The sequence below is a fragment of the Bos taurus genome, chromosome 6, assembly GCF_002263795.3.
Source record: "Bos taurus isolate L1 Dominette 01449 registration number 42190680 breed Hereford chromosome 6, ARS-UCD2.0, whole genome shotgun sequence".
In the NCBI taxonomy this organism is placed as follows: Eukaryota; Metazoa; Chordata; class Mammalia; order Artiodactyla; family Bovidae; genus Bos; species Bos taurus.
Window position 1 is genome coordinate 23,728,305 of NC_037333.1, and position 18,977 is coordinate 23,747,281.

Here is an 18,977-nt window from a genome sequence, read left to right on the forward strand (position 1 = left end):
GAAGGCAAAAGGAGGAGAGGGGTGCAGAGGATAAGATGGTTAGATAGCATCACCAGTGGACTCAATGGACATGAACTTGAGCAAACTCTGGGAGGAAGTCGTGAAGGACAGGGGAGCCTGGCATGTTGCAGTTCACGGGAGGTCACAAAGAGTTGGACGTGGCTTAGTGACTGGATAACAGTCTTCATTTTTCACGAAGTTCCACCCGTAGAATCAGTGCTCTGTGAACCTTTTTCTGGGGATGCAGACAAGACCTCCAGCGAAGCTGAGTCCTCCATCCAGATACACTGTCAGTGGTCTGCTGTCACTTGGACAAGACCCATTAAGCCTCACATCTTGAGGGGTTACGTTTCATTTTCTCACAGATGGTGTGAAGATTCTTAACCTGAACTAAAACCAACTTCTCTAAAAGTCTAATTGTCAGTAAGGCATTTAACAGAAGGACAAACAGGAACCATATGTATGTAACAAGTTAAAGACATGAGTCAATGGATTATCACTTCCTTTTCATTATCTAGAGATTCTAGACCTTCAAGAGACTCAGTGACTTACTTCCATGAATAAAGTAGATGACCAAAAAAAAAATAGTAGATATCAAGTATATGAGCTTAATATTAACTCAGTTCCAAGGAGATAATATTAACTAGTTGCCAAGCAACCGAGAACCATTGCAAGCTACAGCTTATGGCTTGACACCAAGTACAAGGTGGAAGAGTGTTCTATAATCGCATGCAGATACAGAAACAGATACAGATAAGATATAGGTACTAGTTTTCAAAGTGCATCCCACCAAAGTGAAAGTGAAGTTGCTCAGTCATGTCCGGACTCTTTGCGACCCCATGGGCTATAGCCTTCCGTCCATGGGATTTTCCAGGCAAGAGTACTGGAGTGGGTTGCCATTTCCTTCTCCAAGGTACACTTAAACCCTTGTTATATATTTGGAGTGGATATCAACAATAAGAGCAAGGAGAAGGGGGTGACAGAGGATGAGATGGTTGGATGGCATCATCTATTCAATGGACATGTGTTTGAGCAAAATCCGGGAGATAGTGAAGGACAGGGAAGGCTGGTGTGCTGCAGTCCATGGGGTTGCAAAGAGTCAGACACAGCTGAGCGACTGAAAAATAACCACAACGGACACAGTGTTTCCTATGTCCATGCCATCTCCTTCAATATTTTAAAGCTTTAGCTAAATCTCTCTCATTTAGTCAGGGTTGATTAAGTCATATTTTAGCATTGTAATAGTATAGATTAGAACTTAAAGGAATGTTATCAGTTCAAACTGATAGGGAAATCAAAACTGCCAATGACTCCTTCTTATTGACTTAGCAAAAAATATTTTACAGTAGCAATTCAAATTCTCTTGATGAAATTATAATGGTAGAAATGATTCACAGTGTTTGACTGGACTTGAGCTAATTCCAAGGATCAATTTTTGGCTCAAATTCTCTGGATCCTAATATAATGATGTGACACATGAGGTAAGAATTGTAAAATGGCAAAATTATTAAAAATAGATAGCTATTCTCTCCTCCAGGAATTTAAAACTGAGTCGTGATACTTTACATTTTTCAGGTGCCAAAGATTTTATCTGATTGTATATATTATGAATATTAACATATATGTTATTAATATTTTATTTGATTTTCATACTCTAAATATGACAGAACAGCTCATAATTATGGGCTTTCCTGGTGGCTCAGGTGGTAAAAAAATCTGCCTGCAATGCAGGAGACTTGGGTTTGATCCCTGGTTTGGGATGATTCCCTGGAGAAGGACATGGCAACCCACTCCAGTATTCTTGCCTGGAGAATCCCCATGAACAGAGGAGCCTGGTGGGCGACAGTCCATGAGGTCGCAGGGAATTGGACAGGACTGAGCAACTAAGCACGCAGCATGGTGCAACTCAAATAAATAATGAGAAACATTTGCTCATGATCACATAGTCACTGTGTGGTAGAGACAGTATGATTTCTACTCTTATCTGTTTTAGACTCTTAACAGTTTTGAAACAGAATTCAGCCTCTGAAATGGCATATTACTTTTTCCCAAAATTCTTTCAAGCATCCTTGAGACTTCCATTCATGTGTGGTTGGTTATATTTTTAATATCCTCACAAGTTACATGTTTTGTGTTTTAAATTTTTTCTTTATTTTTTCTTTCTTCACCTATCTTCCTTCTTTCTTTCCTTCTTCTTTTTTTCAATCTTGTCATTCTTTTCTCTCTGCCTTCCCTTAAACTTTTACTTCAACCAACTATTGACCATTAACCATGTGCAAGGTATGGTACAAGGCGCAATAAAAGAAAACAAGAGAGATCTATGCCCTCTTCCTCCCTTCTATCATCTACCTTCCACTGACTTTACTCAAAACTTTGTGTTTGAATAATACTTGATTCACAGTTTGCCAATGCAGTGTTAAGAAGGAAAACCCATAACACACATACAGTCATTCAGTGACACACAGACATAATCATAAGATTGGCTCAGACAACTTCACAAATACATCTAGTACAGTCACCTGCCTTGTGTAAGATAATATCATCTGCATTTTATGTAGGAGACTTGTGACAAAGCTAAAGAAGGTGTTATAGGTGCCGTGAAAGAGGCATGTACAGGGTAAGAGGAAGAATAAGGGTATAGGCATAAAAGAGTTATATATACAGAAACACGTGTGTGTATTTCCATAAGTACAAAGTCATTAGCTCTTAGCTTCAAGATAATTACATATACCTACTATTTGTATCCAGGCATACTAAAATATTTCAAGTTGGTGAACTTCAGTCATTATGTGGAAGTCACTAAGCATTGCCTGTGAGATACGCTATCTTAAGTATTGAGTGATTTGAGCATTAAATTAAAAAACACACACTAAAGATTATTATTATGACAAAATTACCTACAAATTGAAGACTTGAAGTCCCTCTTAATAAATGACTTGCATACTTACTTTTACCTGAACTTATGAGCCATAGAGTAAGAGTGAGTTATAAGGACAGCCCTTGCTCACCAACTATAACAACCCTCATGAACTGGTAAATTTCCTTTGACCTAAGTCATGCCTTTTACCTGGGCTACTAATAATAAAAAAGGAATCATTTTAAAACAAAATCCATCAGGCAAGTACAGGACATGGAGAAGGAAAAAAAAAAAGGAGAACACGAGTTAGAAATCAGATTTCTAAATGGAAGGAATCAGAGAGATTGTATTCATGGATGCTATAACGTGTAGTGTGGTAACTAGGCATTTATGTAAATGTACATATATGTCTTCCCAAATTTTTAAATTAAAATTGTCCCCCACCCAAAAGTAATCTTTATGGAAAAATATATATTTGAAAAAGCATACCAACATAATCTTAAAACACCACCAAAGGACATTTTGAGTACATAGTCCTACCTCAAGAATTTTATCCATCAAGCTATCATGCCTCCTTCTGTGATGGTAGGACTTTGCCAAAAGAACACACTGATGCTAGTTTTTCTACTAGGGCATCTGCGGGTAGAAGAGTTGAAAGGAAAAAACATCCTGGGACTATTATGCCTGTTTTTTTCTTGCTATTTCTGGTTCTGGATGTCTTACAGTGATTCTGAAGAGCCCTCCTTTGCTTTCCTCTCATCTTTGTTTCTTTTCTGTCCTTCCATCCTGTCTTTTGAAGGGGGCAGTACACGGTCAATTAAAGTTAAAGAGATGAAAAATGTTAGCAGAAGGGTCAAAAGAATAAACTTCATCATTCCTCTTCTGGTGGGCTCTTCTCTGCTATTGAACAACCCTACTAGTAGTGTTGAGAATGCCTGAGGTATGTTGGGAGTATTACAGTTACTAATCTGAAGGCTTTCAGAAAAGGAGCTCTGTGTTTCTCTTGAAATCCACTTGGAATGTGTTCAGCCCATGATTTGGTGAGCTAGTCAAATGCATCTTGTCAGCAGTATTTTGCTTGTTGTCTTCAGTTGCCCACTTGTGTCTCACTCTTTGAGACCACGTGGACTGCAGCACTCTCCTGGAGCAAACTCACGTCCACTGAGTCGGTGATGCCATCCAACCATTTCATCCTCTGTTGCCCCCTTCTCCTCCTACCTTCAGTCTTTCCCATCATCAGGGTCTTTTCCAATGAGTCGGCTTTTCACCTCTAGTGGCTAAAGTATTGGAGCTTCAGCTTCAGCATCAGTCCTTCCAATGAATATTCAGGGTTGATTTCCTTTAGGATTGACTACTTTGATCTTGAAGTCCAAGAGACTCTCAAGAGTCTTCTTTATCACCACAGTCGAATATTTAGATAACTTCTCTTAAACTAGAAGCTCTCTTTTGACCTTATGTCTTTGTCATTCACTGCTCTGTCATCAGCCTCCCTGGTGATGGCAATTGTAAAGAAGATGCTGAGATGTGTTACCAAGTTTTTGTGAAATACTAGGTTTTGTGTCTCACCAAAATTTCCATTTTTGAGTAAGAGAGATCCCTTTATTTTACAGATTTGGATTTGGTCTAGCAAGTTAGTGCGTGGTTTGATAGAGAAAAGACTGAATTAAAATCTAGATGCTGTTCCTCAGGTTTCACTATATTAGAAGGCCTTGTTATATCACTAGATATGATAGAGGTCCAGTGCCCCTTCCTATTCCCAACTGGGAGCAGTCTCTTTGTTGCTGATTTTATATCTGTCTTCTGCATAAGCAAAATGGGACCAGTTAATTGGATAGCTTTCTTGCCATAATTTTGGTATCAGAAAAAGAACTGGCAGTCAGGTCTCCAGATCCAAACAGATTAATACTCTTTGTCTTATACCAGATTTCTTCTGACTGTTCTTCACACCTGCATGTGCAGTGGAAGAGCATTTGTGCCGTGCTGTCTGGTCTGTTCTGAATTATGGTCAGTAACCTAAGGCCCGTATATGTGTCATCTTCTGTCCCCTGGCCTCTAATACAGTTGTTAAAGGACACAAGGTCATGTATAATTGCCAGCAGAATAAAGGAGGCCCTTGATGATAGACTTCGTTCTTTTTTCCTCTCTCTTTCTCAGACAAGATCTCAGGAGGTGGTCTCAAGTGATTCTTGAAGTACAACCGTTTGTATTATTTATGTGGCCGGTGGAGATAAGTGTCTTTCAAGTACTTCACAGGAGAGCATCCTGTTAGGGCTATAGTTGAGCTTCGTAATTCCAGTGACAGAGGCAGGCGGCAGGGGCGGAGGATGTGGGAGGTGGAAGATGAAACGTTAACTGTGAATTTCGTGACTGGATATTTGGGACTGTTCTGGTTTGAATTTTTTTATATATTTTTGTGATATATATATTATGCACAAAAATCAAAAGTCATAAGTTATTAATGTAAGATTATTCAAGAAGTGTATTTGCATGAGTATTTTATATGGCTGAAGAAGAGAATGCATATTGCTGCATTTGCATCTTTAAATGAAAGCTATTTTTTTTCATATATTGAAAATTAAGGGAAAAGGTTCTATTAACGGCTTTTAGAATTACTGAGAACATTCATCAATCTTTGCATTAATGATGAGAGCTTCGTTCCAGAAGTCGGTTAACATTATTCAGATCTGAAAGAGGTTGTGTAAATTATCCAAATAAACCCAAGTAGTAAAAAGTGAGGTAACTGAGACGCAGAGACATTAAGTCTTCTTGGGTCTTGTGAGTAATTCATGACAGCATTCATCCTTCAGCCTGGGCGCCTGGGCTTCCCGTCCAGTGCTCCCTTTTTTAAAAAAGGAATGAACGTGGAAGGAGACTCTGTGTCCAGCATTTGGTAGACCTGGAGTGATTTATGCAGTTAGGGTGAGAATATTGTGGAAAACTGAAAAGATGAGGGACTTCAGATTCAAAACCAAACTGAGGTTTGCTGCTTCTCATCTGTGACCTTGGGCAAATAACCTCTCTGCTTATTTTGAAAATGTAAATAAGAACCACTTTTTTGAGAGAGATTGTGAAGGTATTTGCTTATTAAACACCAAATACAGTGCCTGGTATAGAGCAGATGGGCTTCCCCAGCGGCACTAGTGATAAAGAACCCACCAGCCAATGCGGGAGACATAAGGGACACGGGTTCAATCCCTGGGTCAGGAAGATCCCCTGGAGGAGGGCATGGCAACCCACTCCAGTATTCTTGCCTGGAGCATCCCATGGACAGTGGAGCCTCGTGGGCTACAGTCCATGGGGTCACAGAGAGTCAGACAAGACTGAAATGACCAAGCCCGAGCACAGGAACACATAGAGCAGATGCTTAGAAAATGTAGCCTCTATTAAATGGTATTATTTCTGTTGCTAATAAACAAAAATAAAATCTGTAAACAGTATCTGCATTATCGGTAGGCACGCAGATAAATTGTGTTGAGCCAGTGTCAAATGAATAAATGCTTTGTGTCACCAGTGACAAAACAGAACTTCTGCTTTATCTATTGGACAAGCTTTATCCACACTAGTGAATGTGCATCGTATTTCATTTTTCTCAAACATGGATTTTGGCAAAAAGCTAAAACATCTTTAATTATGAACATCATATTCAAAGTTAAATTAGTATAATAGCTCGGACTGGAATTCAAATATTGATCACTTAGGAGAGACAGAGGGATGTTAGAAAGAGGATGGATTTGGTGTCAGTAAAAGCTGAGTTTGAATTGGGAGTAAAATCTTCTAGTTCCTTGTTGCATGATCCTGAGACAGTTATTTTACTTCTCAACCTCAGATCCTTAGTCTAGTCTATAGCATGAGGGCAGTCACATCTGTTTTTCAGATTCGTAATAAGGACTAAATGACATATTATCGAAAGCCTCCCTTTTCTCCTGGGTACTCTCAGTTATAACATTTATTTATCTCTTCCTGCTGCACCATCCTAAGCTAATAAAAAGTGGGGAAAACTTAGAGAAGAAATTACTCTTCAAAAAGACAACTTAGAACCTAAAAGATTCTTTCGAAGACAGGAAGATCCATTCCTACTAAGAATATGCAGTATTTAAAAATAGTATAAATACCATTTCCATGAAGCTGGTGCTCAGAGACCAGGCAGCTAAGCTGAAAGGACTTCCCCTTTCTAATCTCACAAAGGTGATGTTGTCATTTGCCCTGATTTTTTCGTTTTGCATGTTTTTAATACTGTGTGAATGTATCCTTAGGCCAAATGACATATCGAATCAATGATAGGATAATGAAAAAAGAATGCAAAGAAGAATGAGTTTACACAAGTGTATGGAGGATTCAGTATTCTATAGGAAGGCAGTAACTCAGTGTTGAATGTACCATCTGTAATACTTGTCCCCAAACCATCTGTGATTCTGTTCTCTGGAATTGGGTTGGTCAGCCTGAAATATGATTCAAAGAAAAAACCTCACTCTTATCAAGTATGATTTTTGTTAATGGTAAGCTGCTGAAAACATCCACTTATTGTTCAGCTGCAGTATGATGTATGTAGTATGCAAATCACAGAAAACTATACATTCTTCCCATACTCTGCACTGATCATCCCCCCCAAGATTATATTAGTTCTGAGCCACACTTTAACAGCCGCATTGCTGATGTGACAGACATCCAGAATACGATGTACAGGTTGAGGAAAAGGTCAAAGGATTAGGAGGAATTTTCTTGAAAAAGATTGTGGGGGAAATATCAAGATATGTCCTTAGCTTTTGAGCATCTATACTAAGAAGATGGTATGTGAAACAAGCATTGTTATTGTTCATTCACTGAGTCATGTCTGACCCTTTGTGACTCCAAGGACTGCAGCACGCCAGGCTCCTCTGTCCTCCACTATCTCCCAGAGTTTGTTTTAGATTCAGGTCCATTGAGTTGGTGATGCTATCTAACCATCTCACACTCTGCTGCCGCCTTCTGTTGCCCTCAATCTTTCCCAGCATCAGGGTCTTTTCCAATGAATGGACTTTTCTCATCAGGTGGCCAAAATACTGGAGCTTCAGCTTCAGCATCAGTCCTTCTGATGAATATTCAGGGTTGATTTCCTTTAGGATTGACTGGTTTGATCTCCTTGCAGTCCAAGGGACTCTCAAGAGTCTTCTCCAGTAATGCAATTCAAAAGTATCAATTCTTCAGCACTCAAACATAAATACTATTAAGTCTGCTGAAGGGTACTTTTCCTTACAGACACAGGGAGACATTGGGCATATATGTATATACATAGAATTCCTGTATTTAAATTAAATAATAAATGCAAATAGAGCTTTAAGTCAAGGGTTTTGGGAATTTAGAGGAAAGACACTCAGAAGAAATCAGGAAAGATTTCAAAGAGGGGATAGTGCTTGAGCTGGGCACCAAGGTCTGGGAAGAATTTGGAAATTCAAAGATTCTGAGAAAACATTCAAAGTAAAAGAAAAATGTGGAGCTATGAAAGCAATGTTAAGTTAAAGATATCATCAAGTAAGAAGAAAAGATGTTAGTGCAGACACTGATGCAAAAGCTCAAACCTAGTAAACTTCCAGTAATTAAAAAAAAAAAAAGATTTTTAAGGCCTGTGTTTATGCATAGGAATCACATGCTATAACTAATCTTTCACTTATAAAGTCAGCCTAAAAATTTTAAGGTAGTGAAATGATTAATTTTTCTATATTTTAAACCCCCAGACAAAGCCATAAAAAAACTCATTTGACATCATCTTAGGATGGCAACCCACTCCAGTGTTCTTGCCTGGAGAATCCCAAGGATGGCAGAGCCTGGTGGGCTGCCGTCTATGGGGTCGCACAGAGTCGGACACGACTGAAACGACTTAGCAGTAGCATCAGGATCTGTTCAGTAATTTCTGCTAAGAAAATGCTAATCATGGGCTTCCTAAGTGGCTTTATGGTAAAGAATCCACCTGCAGTGCAGGAGCCGCAGAAGATGCTAGTTCAAATCCGGGGTCAGGAAGATCCCCTGGAGGAGGGAATGGCAACCCACTCCAGAATTCATGCCTAGAGAATCCCAGGAACAGAGAAGCCTAGCGGGCTACAGTCCATAGCGTTGCAAAGATTTGGACACAACTGAAGTGACTTAGCACGCACACACAGATGCTAATCATGCCATCATAGAAAGTCTGCAATATGAGAGTATTGTTCTTAATGTTTAAAGAAACAGAAGTGTACTTGTTCTGTATTTTTTCAGAAGGGAGAACTAAGATCAGTAAGTAGTAAAGCTTTTGCTTCATTGAAAGTATTCACAGAGACCTGCTCACACTGTGTCCTGATTGCTATAGATGAAATTCTGAACCTGGTTAGAAGGGAGATCAGCTGTGCTCTTAGCATCTCTTCAACCATAACATTCTATATGAGTATCAATCCAGCCTACAGACACCAGACAAACCAGAGTAAAGCAAGCAGATTTATTTTCCTATTTGCGGATGGTGCATCCTTTTCGGAAGTCAAGGGTGGAGTCAGATACCAGCATATTATTTAAGGCAGAATTCAATCCAAACATTTTACTTTATTAAGTCAAGATTGCAGTCTAATTTAAACTGTTTGTACAACTGTTATGAGTTCTACTGGGGAAAAAAAGTGTGGTTTAAAAGCAGTAGAAATAAATTCTGTTCAGATATTTGAGATTATTATATTGCACTAACTTACCTATGCCACTTTTATTTGTCTCATCAAATTTTAAATAAGACTAAAATATTCTTGGCTGCAAAAAAGCTTAATCCAATTCCTGGTGTTTGATTAACTATTTTATTATATATATTTGCCAAATTATAATGAATTTTCATATATGGCATTCATATATTTTGCAGTTACATATTACGCTGAGTGAAGATTAAATCCATAACTAGTATAAACATTCATGACAGATGAAGCTATTTGCCTTGATATTTTGGAGCTTAAGTCAATTAGTTGCATTCTCTTGATCAACTCAAGCCATGTGTAGAAGCAGAAATATATGCTTGTGAATCTAATTTCCTTCTTTTTGTTTTTTTCAGCTGCAGTATTGAAGTATGAGAACAATGTCATGAATATCAGGCAATTCAACTGTTCTCCTCATCCATACTGGCTTCCAAATTTCATGGATGTTTTCACCTGGTCCCTGCCGTTTGTTGGGGAAAAAGGTGTGTTGTGGAATCCTGGGATGTTCTTTTTTTTTCTTTTTCTTTAGATATATTTAAAACAAATTTTTGTACAATGTTGCATTGGTTTCTGTTACAACAGTGCAAATCAGCCATTATTATACATACCTCCCCTGGCTTCCTAGCCTGCCTCCTCTACCCTCATCCCATCCCTCCAGGTCATCACAGGGCACTGGACGGGGCTGTCTCTGCTACACGGCAACTTCACACCAGCTATCCGTCTTACACCTGGCAGTGTATGTATGTTGGTGTTACATAAAATGATATGAGAAGGAAGGAGAAAACTTGTGGCTCTTTTACCATGAAATATTCAGAAAGAGAAAGCCTTTGGTCTAACCAATAAAACTCGCAAGCTGCACCATAGGAGCAGAAATTTGAAAGTGTGTCATTGTACATATTATTAACATGTAATGGATGGAATTAAGGGGGAAATAAAAGAAATGAGAACTATTAGGATAATTTACATAATCTTATTAGAATAATCCAACTTAAAGTAACAAATTCATAGTTTTGACTGGCTTCAAGCTATAATAATGGCTACCTTCTCTTCTTACCCCTTTGTATTATAATTCAAAAGTTCTATTTTATTTTACAAACTACCAGTCAAATTAAAAGGTTGAGATAACCAGGCTTTCCTCACATTTCTGATGTTAATAATAATCATTGAATGAAAGTTATTAATGTTTACAATATTTTGAAACACAGTATGTACAATAACAACAACAACAACAAAATAGTTCATTATAATGATGGCTTGACAGCAAAGAATCCACCTGCAATGTAGGAGACATGGGTTAGATCCCTGGGTTGGGAAGATCCCCTGGAGGAGGAAATGGTGACCCACTCCAGTATTCTTGCCTGAAAAATCCTATGGACAGAGGAGCCTGCCACGATGGGTGGCAAAGAGTTGGACACAACTGAGCAACTGATTGGTGATAAATATTGTGACCATTAGATGAGAAAGATGTATATTTTAAAAGTTGTTTATTAGCATGCTCCAGTTTTTCAGAAGAATTGGTCTTTTCTTTCTTTCCTTCAGTCCCCCTTTATTTGTTTTTTTGTATTTTGACCTAAACTGCAACAAAAATTTTGAGGAAAAGCCTGCACCCACTGAACTTGAGTTTTCCATTCAGGAGGCATGATGGTGATAGTCTGGATCATTCCTCAAGCCAAGTCTTGAGCATCACAGAGAAAGGGAATAGAGACTGTAATAAACATAAGAGCTGGCACTGGTTTTAGAAAAATAATGGCCTGTGGGGGAATTTTAGAGAAAAGCTGTGCATTTTTCTGAAATATTGTGTATTTACATTCATACATATATGTAATATATTAATATGTATAATATTTTCCTACAATCCTTGTTTTTTTCTTTTAAATATCCTTTAATGATTAAACCCAAGAAGTTATGAATTGTCATCAAAGAAGTCTTCCCCTTCAACACCAAAACAAGTCAAAAGTAAATTTTAAGAGTCAGTAAATTTTAATTTTAATAGATAAATGTTCCCGGTTCTACTCCATGTCACCACTTCCTTGCACCCATCAGATCATAGCATGGACAGAAAAGCACTGAGAATCCTGACAACTATCCTTGAACACCCTTCATGTGGGTTGTTTCCATTAATTAATCAGATTTTTTGAACATCTGTAACAAAAGAATATAGTAATATATATGTGTACATAACTTATTTTTGATAATGAAACTGAAGCTCTGGGTTAATGTTGGCCCCACTGAAGTTTCACCCTTTCACATATATCTTTAATGCTAGAAGAACATTGATTTTAAAACTGAACTCTTGAAGAAATACTGGACAAGCTTCTTTTCACACTCATGATAGAACCCAACCTAACTTTTAAAAATGTTTAACGCAAATAACATGTAACTTAGTATAAAGTGTTGCAGTACTAATTTCTGTGTATAATGCTTTTATACAGCCCTCTTTTAATCTATTTACTCAAGTAAATTTCTTATTAGACTTATCTAAGCTTCATTTGTAAAACCTTTTTGAAAATGAAATTTAATGATATATATATATATATCAACACAATTTTTTAAATCAATATTCTCAAAGCTATGTCAAATATATTAGTTCATCAATTATCAGTTTTTTGTAAACACAAGCCATATTTCTATCACTAAACTGAGTTCTCTGGGGGACTAAAAATTAAAAAGAGCTCCAGCATTCACTTGATCCCTATGAACCTAATGTTTGTAACCTTGTCTAAATCTAACAGCATTTTTGCACAAATAAATAAAAATTAAAAAGCATTTTCTCCTTCATAGATGTATACTATATTCACATCCACATTTTTCTTTGGTCCAGTATCTATTGACTGATACCTGGTCAATGTTTCCATTAGATTTTGTAGGCATGAGCTGATAATTTTAATAATATAAAGTCTACATAGAAACACAAAGCCTGATATCTTTTATGATCTGAATTTTATAAAAACTATTATGCAGGAAATTCCATCTTCAATATAGGTAAGAATGTTACTGCCAAGCCTGCTCATTAACAGTGCCAGAGTAATAATTAATATTACAGTAAATGTTTTAGACTATTTTTTCTTTCTTTCCTTTGTCTCCTCAGTGACTGAGATGCTGGTAAATGTCCTCAACATATGCTCAGACGATGAACTAGGGTCAGAAGAAGATGGATTTGATGGTAAGAGCCTTGAGCCTTTGAGCTAATTCAGTTTACTAGGTAGTTACTTGGCATCTTACAGATAACCCTAAGAATAAATTTCTAAGATTCAGATTATGTGTAAATAATGTACTGTTGAGAATGAACAATGTTATGATATTTTATAATTACTTTGAAGAAATATAAGAAACAAAATCCTTGAGAGAATTTTCCCATCACCTTGAAAACATAGTTGAAGCAGTTAAGTACTTTAATAACCATCTTTCAGTAGCTCACATTGCTAAGTCACTTTTTTGGCTCTTTTAGTGCAATTGTTCCTGTCAGTTATTCAAATTTTGATGTCTATGATAAAACATAACTTACACATTGACATATTGATATTTATGTCAACTTAATATCTATTCATATCTGTAATAATTAAATAAATTATTAGGTTTTTTTATTACTGTTTTTTAAAAATACTATTTTGTATTTGTTACCTTCAGGGAGTACACTTTCTATAAAAGACAAAGATTCCTGATGTGGATAGAGAGAAAAATTACTCTGGCTCTTACAAAAGGGCCCTAAAAGGGATGGTAATATACAAAAATGTAGTTGGAAGAGGAAAGTGCAAGAGCAAAATTCATTTCCATAAATGTTTAACATGTGCCTACTCTGCACAGGGCACTCAGGATTCCAAAATGCATTAAAGACTTAAGAAGAAGTTTCAGTCTGATTGGAGAGACTGATGTGTAAACATAAAATATCAATAAAGTAAGACATTATCAAATAAAAGGGAATGGTAGCAGTGGAAACTAGATATTGTGGAAAGTTTAAATTGATACAATTTTTGCCTTTTGAAACTGTACATGTGTAAAATGAAGCAAGAATGTAGCCTTTTCTGAAAGTTACTGTCTGAACAGCATGATTTAATATTTATTTGAGCTTAATACAAATCACATCTAATTTGTATTAGAATACCTAACTAACTCTTAGAATACCTAAGTCTTTGCAGAATACCTAACTCTTTAGGCAAAAATAAAATGAAAGTGTCCATTCACTCACATACATACAGTCTATATACTTAGGTAAATTTGAAGTGTACAATTATTTCTACTATCTCAAGGTTTTTCTCTTTCCTTAACTTCTCTTGTCTTCATTACTTGTCTCCATGTTACTATTCTTTAGTCATATATCACACTGCAAGGGAATGTACAATACAGGGAAGAAAAGAATTTTTTTAAACTTTTACTAGATTAGAATGAGCTAAAAAAAAATAGTTTGTAAGAACTTTTTTAAGTAAACATATTGATATATTTTAAAATATTCAGAAAACCAGTGGATGTTCTGTGCTTTATCCAGATTCTAGCTGTTTCATATGTTAAAGCCACAGTTTGCCATTGTTAACTTTTGCAGGTATAGTTAGATGGTTATATACCATATATAACTATCTATATATATTAGATAGTTATAATACCATCTAAGAGATACTAAATCTTCCTAATGGAAGGTTAGAAAGATATTCTTTTTCCCTCAAGAAAGAATACTAACCTGATGAAATTTAAATCTTAAAAGTCAACAAGCATTTTGTAATAGATACCTTTTACTATGTTTCTGTAACTCCTCAAAAAAGAAGATTAAGTAGCATTAATACAGAGGTGTTGCTCTGTAAACAAATCTCTGTTTTAGCAAGGTTTATTGACCAATAATATTAAATATATAGCACATGGTATGAAATAAGTAGCCCTGCATATGATTGTAATTACATGTTAATTCACTCATTCAGTAAATATATATTGAGCACCTACTGTGTGCTGCCAGATCCTAAAGCCAAAAGCACCTGCTCATTTCAACAGTGCTGGTGTTTCCTGCACAGTTGAGTATCACCAAGACTGCCTCAGGTTTACTTCATTTAGTGAGTTCCTTTACCCACTTGCTTAGTCACTAACATGAAAGGATGCATTTTGGAACTTACTCTGCTTTAAAATAATTAGTTCTAATCAATGTGCTGTGGTCATCAGCAGTTGCTTTTAAACCTGTTCATGCCAATGATAGAAGTGCGTGTCCTTTTCAGGGCACTTGGAAGAATTCTTTTCTTTCTAAGCAGACCAGTGCTCTTACTCAGTTCAGTTCAGTCGCTCAGTCGTGTCTGACTCTTTGCGACCCCATGAATCGCAGCACGCCAGGCCTCCCTGTCCATCACCAACCCCCGGAGTTCACTCAGACTCACGTCCATCGAGTCGGTGATGCCATCCAGCCATCTCATCCTCTGTCGTCCCCTTCTCCTCCTGCCCCCAACTCCTCCCAGCATCGGAGTCTTTTCCAATGAGTCAGCTCTTCACATGAAGTGGCCAAAGTACTGGAGTTTCAGCTTTAGCATCATTCCTTCCAAAGAAATCCCAGGGCTGATCTCCTTCAGAATGGACAGGTTGGACCTCCTTGCAGTCCAAGGGACTCTCAAGAGTCTTCTCCAACACCACACTTCAAAAGCATCAATTCTTCAGCACTCAGCCTTCTTCACAGTCCAACTCTCACATCCATACATGACCACTAGAAAAACCATAGCCTTGACTAGCAGGACCTTTGTTGGCAAAGTAATGTCTCTGCTTTTGAATATGCTATCTAGGTTGGTCATACCTTTCCTTCCAAGGAGTAAGCATCTTTTAATTTCATGGCTGCAGTCACCATCTGCAGTGATTTTGGAGCCCCAAAAAATAAAGTCTGACACTGTTTCCACTGTTTCCCCATCTATTTCCCAAGAAGTGATGGGACCGGATGCCATGATCTTTGTTTTCTGAATGTTGAGCTTTGAGCCAACTTTTTCACTCTCCACTTTCACTTTCATCAAGAGGCTTTTTATTCCTCTTCACTTTCTGCCGTAAGGGTGGGGTCGTCCACTACCATGTTTGAATCTTAGATCATTTCTGCAGAGAAACAGCTCCAACTTCTAAATGCTCATATCTCATAAATTTGAGAATTTATGAGAAAGAAAAAGGAAAACAGAAGTAAAGTTTTCGTTAAAAATGTGTTTAACTTAGGGTGGTATACATTTCAGAGTAAATCATCAGAAATGTTCTTTAGTGCTTTATTTACCACGACACAGAAATTATGGATTTCCTCAAAGCTACTCAGAGAACAACTTGAGAATCTTCTCAGAACTATTTAACTCTTTGGGGGACAAGAGTTTATTGAGAACTTATCTTGTAGGTTTTTTTTTTTTTTTTTTTTGCTCTTTTTGTATGATGTTATTTTCAACCTGAGGATCAAGGTTCCATTCTCCCACCCTGTTCCTCCTTTAGGCAGCCTGCAGTGTCTGTTTCTCTCTGGGGCCTGGCCCTATGTTCTATCAGTCCAGAGGTGAAAGCAGGAATCAGAAGACATCAAAAGACTTAATTAAAGCTCTTCCTTAACTTGCTGCTTATTCTAAAGAGAAGACATCTCTTGATGAGTCTTTATCAAACCTTTCTCCATATTTTGCTTGATATCCAACATCAGCTATACAATCCAGGGTAGTAATGGTGCCTTCGCCTGGTGGCTCAGTGGTAATGCATCTGCCTGTTGCAGTGCAGGAGAGCAGGTTTGATTTCTGGGTCGGGAAGATCCCCTGGAGAAGAAAACGGCAACCCACTTCAGTATTCTTGCCTGGGAAACCCCATGGACAGAGGAGCCTGGCGGGCTACAGCCCATGGACTTGCAGAGTCAGACATGACCTAGTGAATAAACAACAATGGGCCTTTACAGACCGTGCCTCTCAGAGGACCTTATCAAGGGGCTTGTTAGTTTTATAAAGTCTGTCACGGATAGGAATTCTCCTCATGTCCTTGAGGAGTGCTAGGTGTGGGGTTCGTTTTGCTTCTTTTCCTGTGGGTTCTGTCAGCTCTCCTTCACCACTTGACAATGAACGTGGCCACAGCTAACGCTTAGGTGTTAGGCATCATTCCAAGTGGTTTATCTGTATTAACTCTTACCCTTTTGACCAGCAAAAACTTATAATTAACTATGAATTATCTTATGGAAATTTCCTAGGTGATTTATATTGTCCCTAATCCTCAAGACAACTTTTTGATATAGGTGCTATGATTATCCTGGTTTTCCATACAGAGCTCAGGGCAGTGAGGTTAAAACCTAAGGTCAAAGAGCTAGCGAACTCATGGAGCCTGGATTCATGCCAATGTCTGCCTGTTTCTCAGGCTCTTGAACTTTCCACAAGCTATTGTTATAGTGCTTGAATTGTTAACAGCATGATGAGCTTTTTTTTTTTTGCAAAACAACACTATTAGCGAAACATAATATACTTTAGTTTGTTCTGTTAAATAGCCATAAAATAAAGAAATAGATTTTTTGCACAATCATTTGACCATGAAAGTCAGAGCAAATAAAATAGTTTTGTTTTACTCCTTTAACCTTAATTCACTCCAAGAAGTTATGTGTTTGATAATGAGAAAAATTTTATTGCATCTGAATAGACAAAAAGTCTCCTGGCTTGCCTAGGCTTCTGCTGGGTAGAAATCGTGTCATGAATTTCTGCTCCTCAGCTTCTGCCTTACAAATAAAGGAATTTGATAGCCTGTCTAGAAAAAGATCACTGTTTTAAATTGGTCTGTGGTTCTTTTCTGTTGAAAATAAAATACAAAACTTCTGTTATCTTGTAAAGTTTTGAGGCAGTTTAATGCCAACTGAATGTCTTTTGAGGATCTGGTTTATATGTATCGGGGTCTTTGATTCCTGTTTCCACTTCTGATTTTGGATGATAAAAGGATAGTCTGGTTTTAATTTGGGTTTGTTATTCCCCAGTATATGTCAGCGAAGAACGAAGTCCAAGTAGATGTATCTCATTTAGTAGTTAATTCTCATTAATGAAGAAGACTAATTTCAGAGCACGGATTAGTAAGTGATTCCAAAGTGTGTGGAGTGGGGGGCAGAAAAGCTGACAGAAATCAAGCAATCTCCATCACAAAGCTTTCTTTACTGTTCAGTATTATAATAAGGAAGTCTGGAATAGCCTTAAAAGCCTAATGACAGTTTCATGAGTTAGAAATATTTATTTGGAACTTTCTTTTTGTCTAAAATCTTAGACTCTGAGATCACTATCTTATATATATGTATATGTACATATATGTAAGCAAATTATGTTTGAGACGGTGCTATGTGATAAGTCTGGCTAACACGAAAGAACTGTGGAGGTAAAACTGAAATCCTGTAGAATAAGAAAGAAAAAATAATAAAAACTAATACATTTCAAGCCAAGTATAGTTTCAAGCTGCCCTGGAAAGACTTAGGACTAAATTAGAATTTATGTCTCTGCTTTCATCTAAAGGAATAAACCACATGGCGGAACTCTTGTCCTTTATCCACGTTTTTGCCTTATCCTAATGTTAACCACAGGCAAGTCACCGAATATGGAATCAGAGCAGTTTTTTGCATGCCTCTACGAAACCATGTAAATTGTATACAAGAAAATTATCTTCCATCATCTGCTTTGGATTATTAGATAATTCTTCAAATCTAATATCACAGGTTCCAGAGTGTCTCCCCACTGCTTTCTGTCTAACTTTAAAAAATTATGCAGAACGTTTTAAAGTGCGAAGTTGGAAATTAGTAGGACTTATGTGACATCTTACTGGTCCTTGAGGAATACCTCTTTAAGGACTCGGGTAAATCATTTTGTACCAAAGCTGTATTTGTTTGCCATGATGAGTGTCTGAGATGAATGTCATCTTAAAAACTCCCTTCTGCTTTGTGCGTCTGGCAGCACATATACGGAGAACCATTAGCTTAGAGCTCTTCCTATGGCTGTAATCACTGTCATTTCTGAGCAGCTGATTTCAGCATCTCACATTTCAGGTTCCCAATCTGAAGGAAAAAAAAAAATTATGTCCTATAATAATTGGCAGTTTGGGAGCAAAAGTATTACATTTAATATGAAAAAATTCAAAGAAATGTTTAGACATATTACCAAACAAGAGCTCTGAGGGCACAGTGGCCATATGATTCTTGTTCTATCAACTCTTAGCATAACCTGCCGTCATCTTAAAAGCTGTGTTTGAGAAAAAGCAAATACTTTTTCCAAGCTTGGAAAAATGCTTGGAGAAAGAACAAAGGATGAGTTGGGTTATAATTTAGAAACTGAATACAGTATTTCAAGGTTGAGGTGATTAGATTGCAACAATGATAGTTTCAATAATAAAAGGAAGAGGGAGCTATTCCAGAGAGCGGCCAAGGACTTACAACTATGGAATCAGTGGGCAAAGGAAACCGAAGCAGGTTTGGATGGTTCAAACCTTGGTACCTAGGAGGATGAGAACAGTTATGGAAAAACTTC

At 37.3% G+C, this 18,977-nt stretch overlaps 1 protein-coding gene across 2 annotated transcripts in view; it reads left to right on the plus strand.

Moving 5' to 3' along the window:
* PPP3CA (protein phosphatase 3 catalytic subunit alpha) overlaps nt 1-18,977 on the plus strand; it is a 325,559-nt gene that overhangs the window by 283,576 nt on the left and 23,006 nt on the right. For both annotated transcript variants that reach the window (XM_005207693.5, NM_174787.2), the window contains 2 exon segments: nt 9,891-10,016; nt 12,623-12,697. In XM_005207693.5, coding sequence (XP_005207750.1) covers nt 9,891-10,016; nt 12,623-12,697 — 201 coding nt within the window.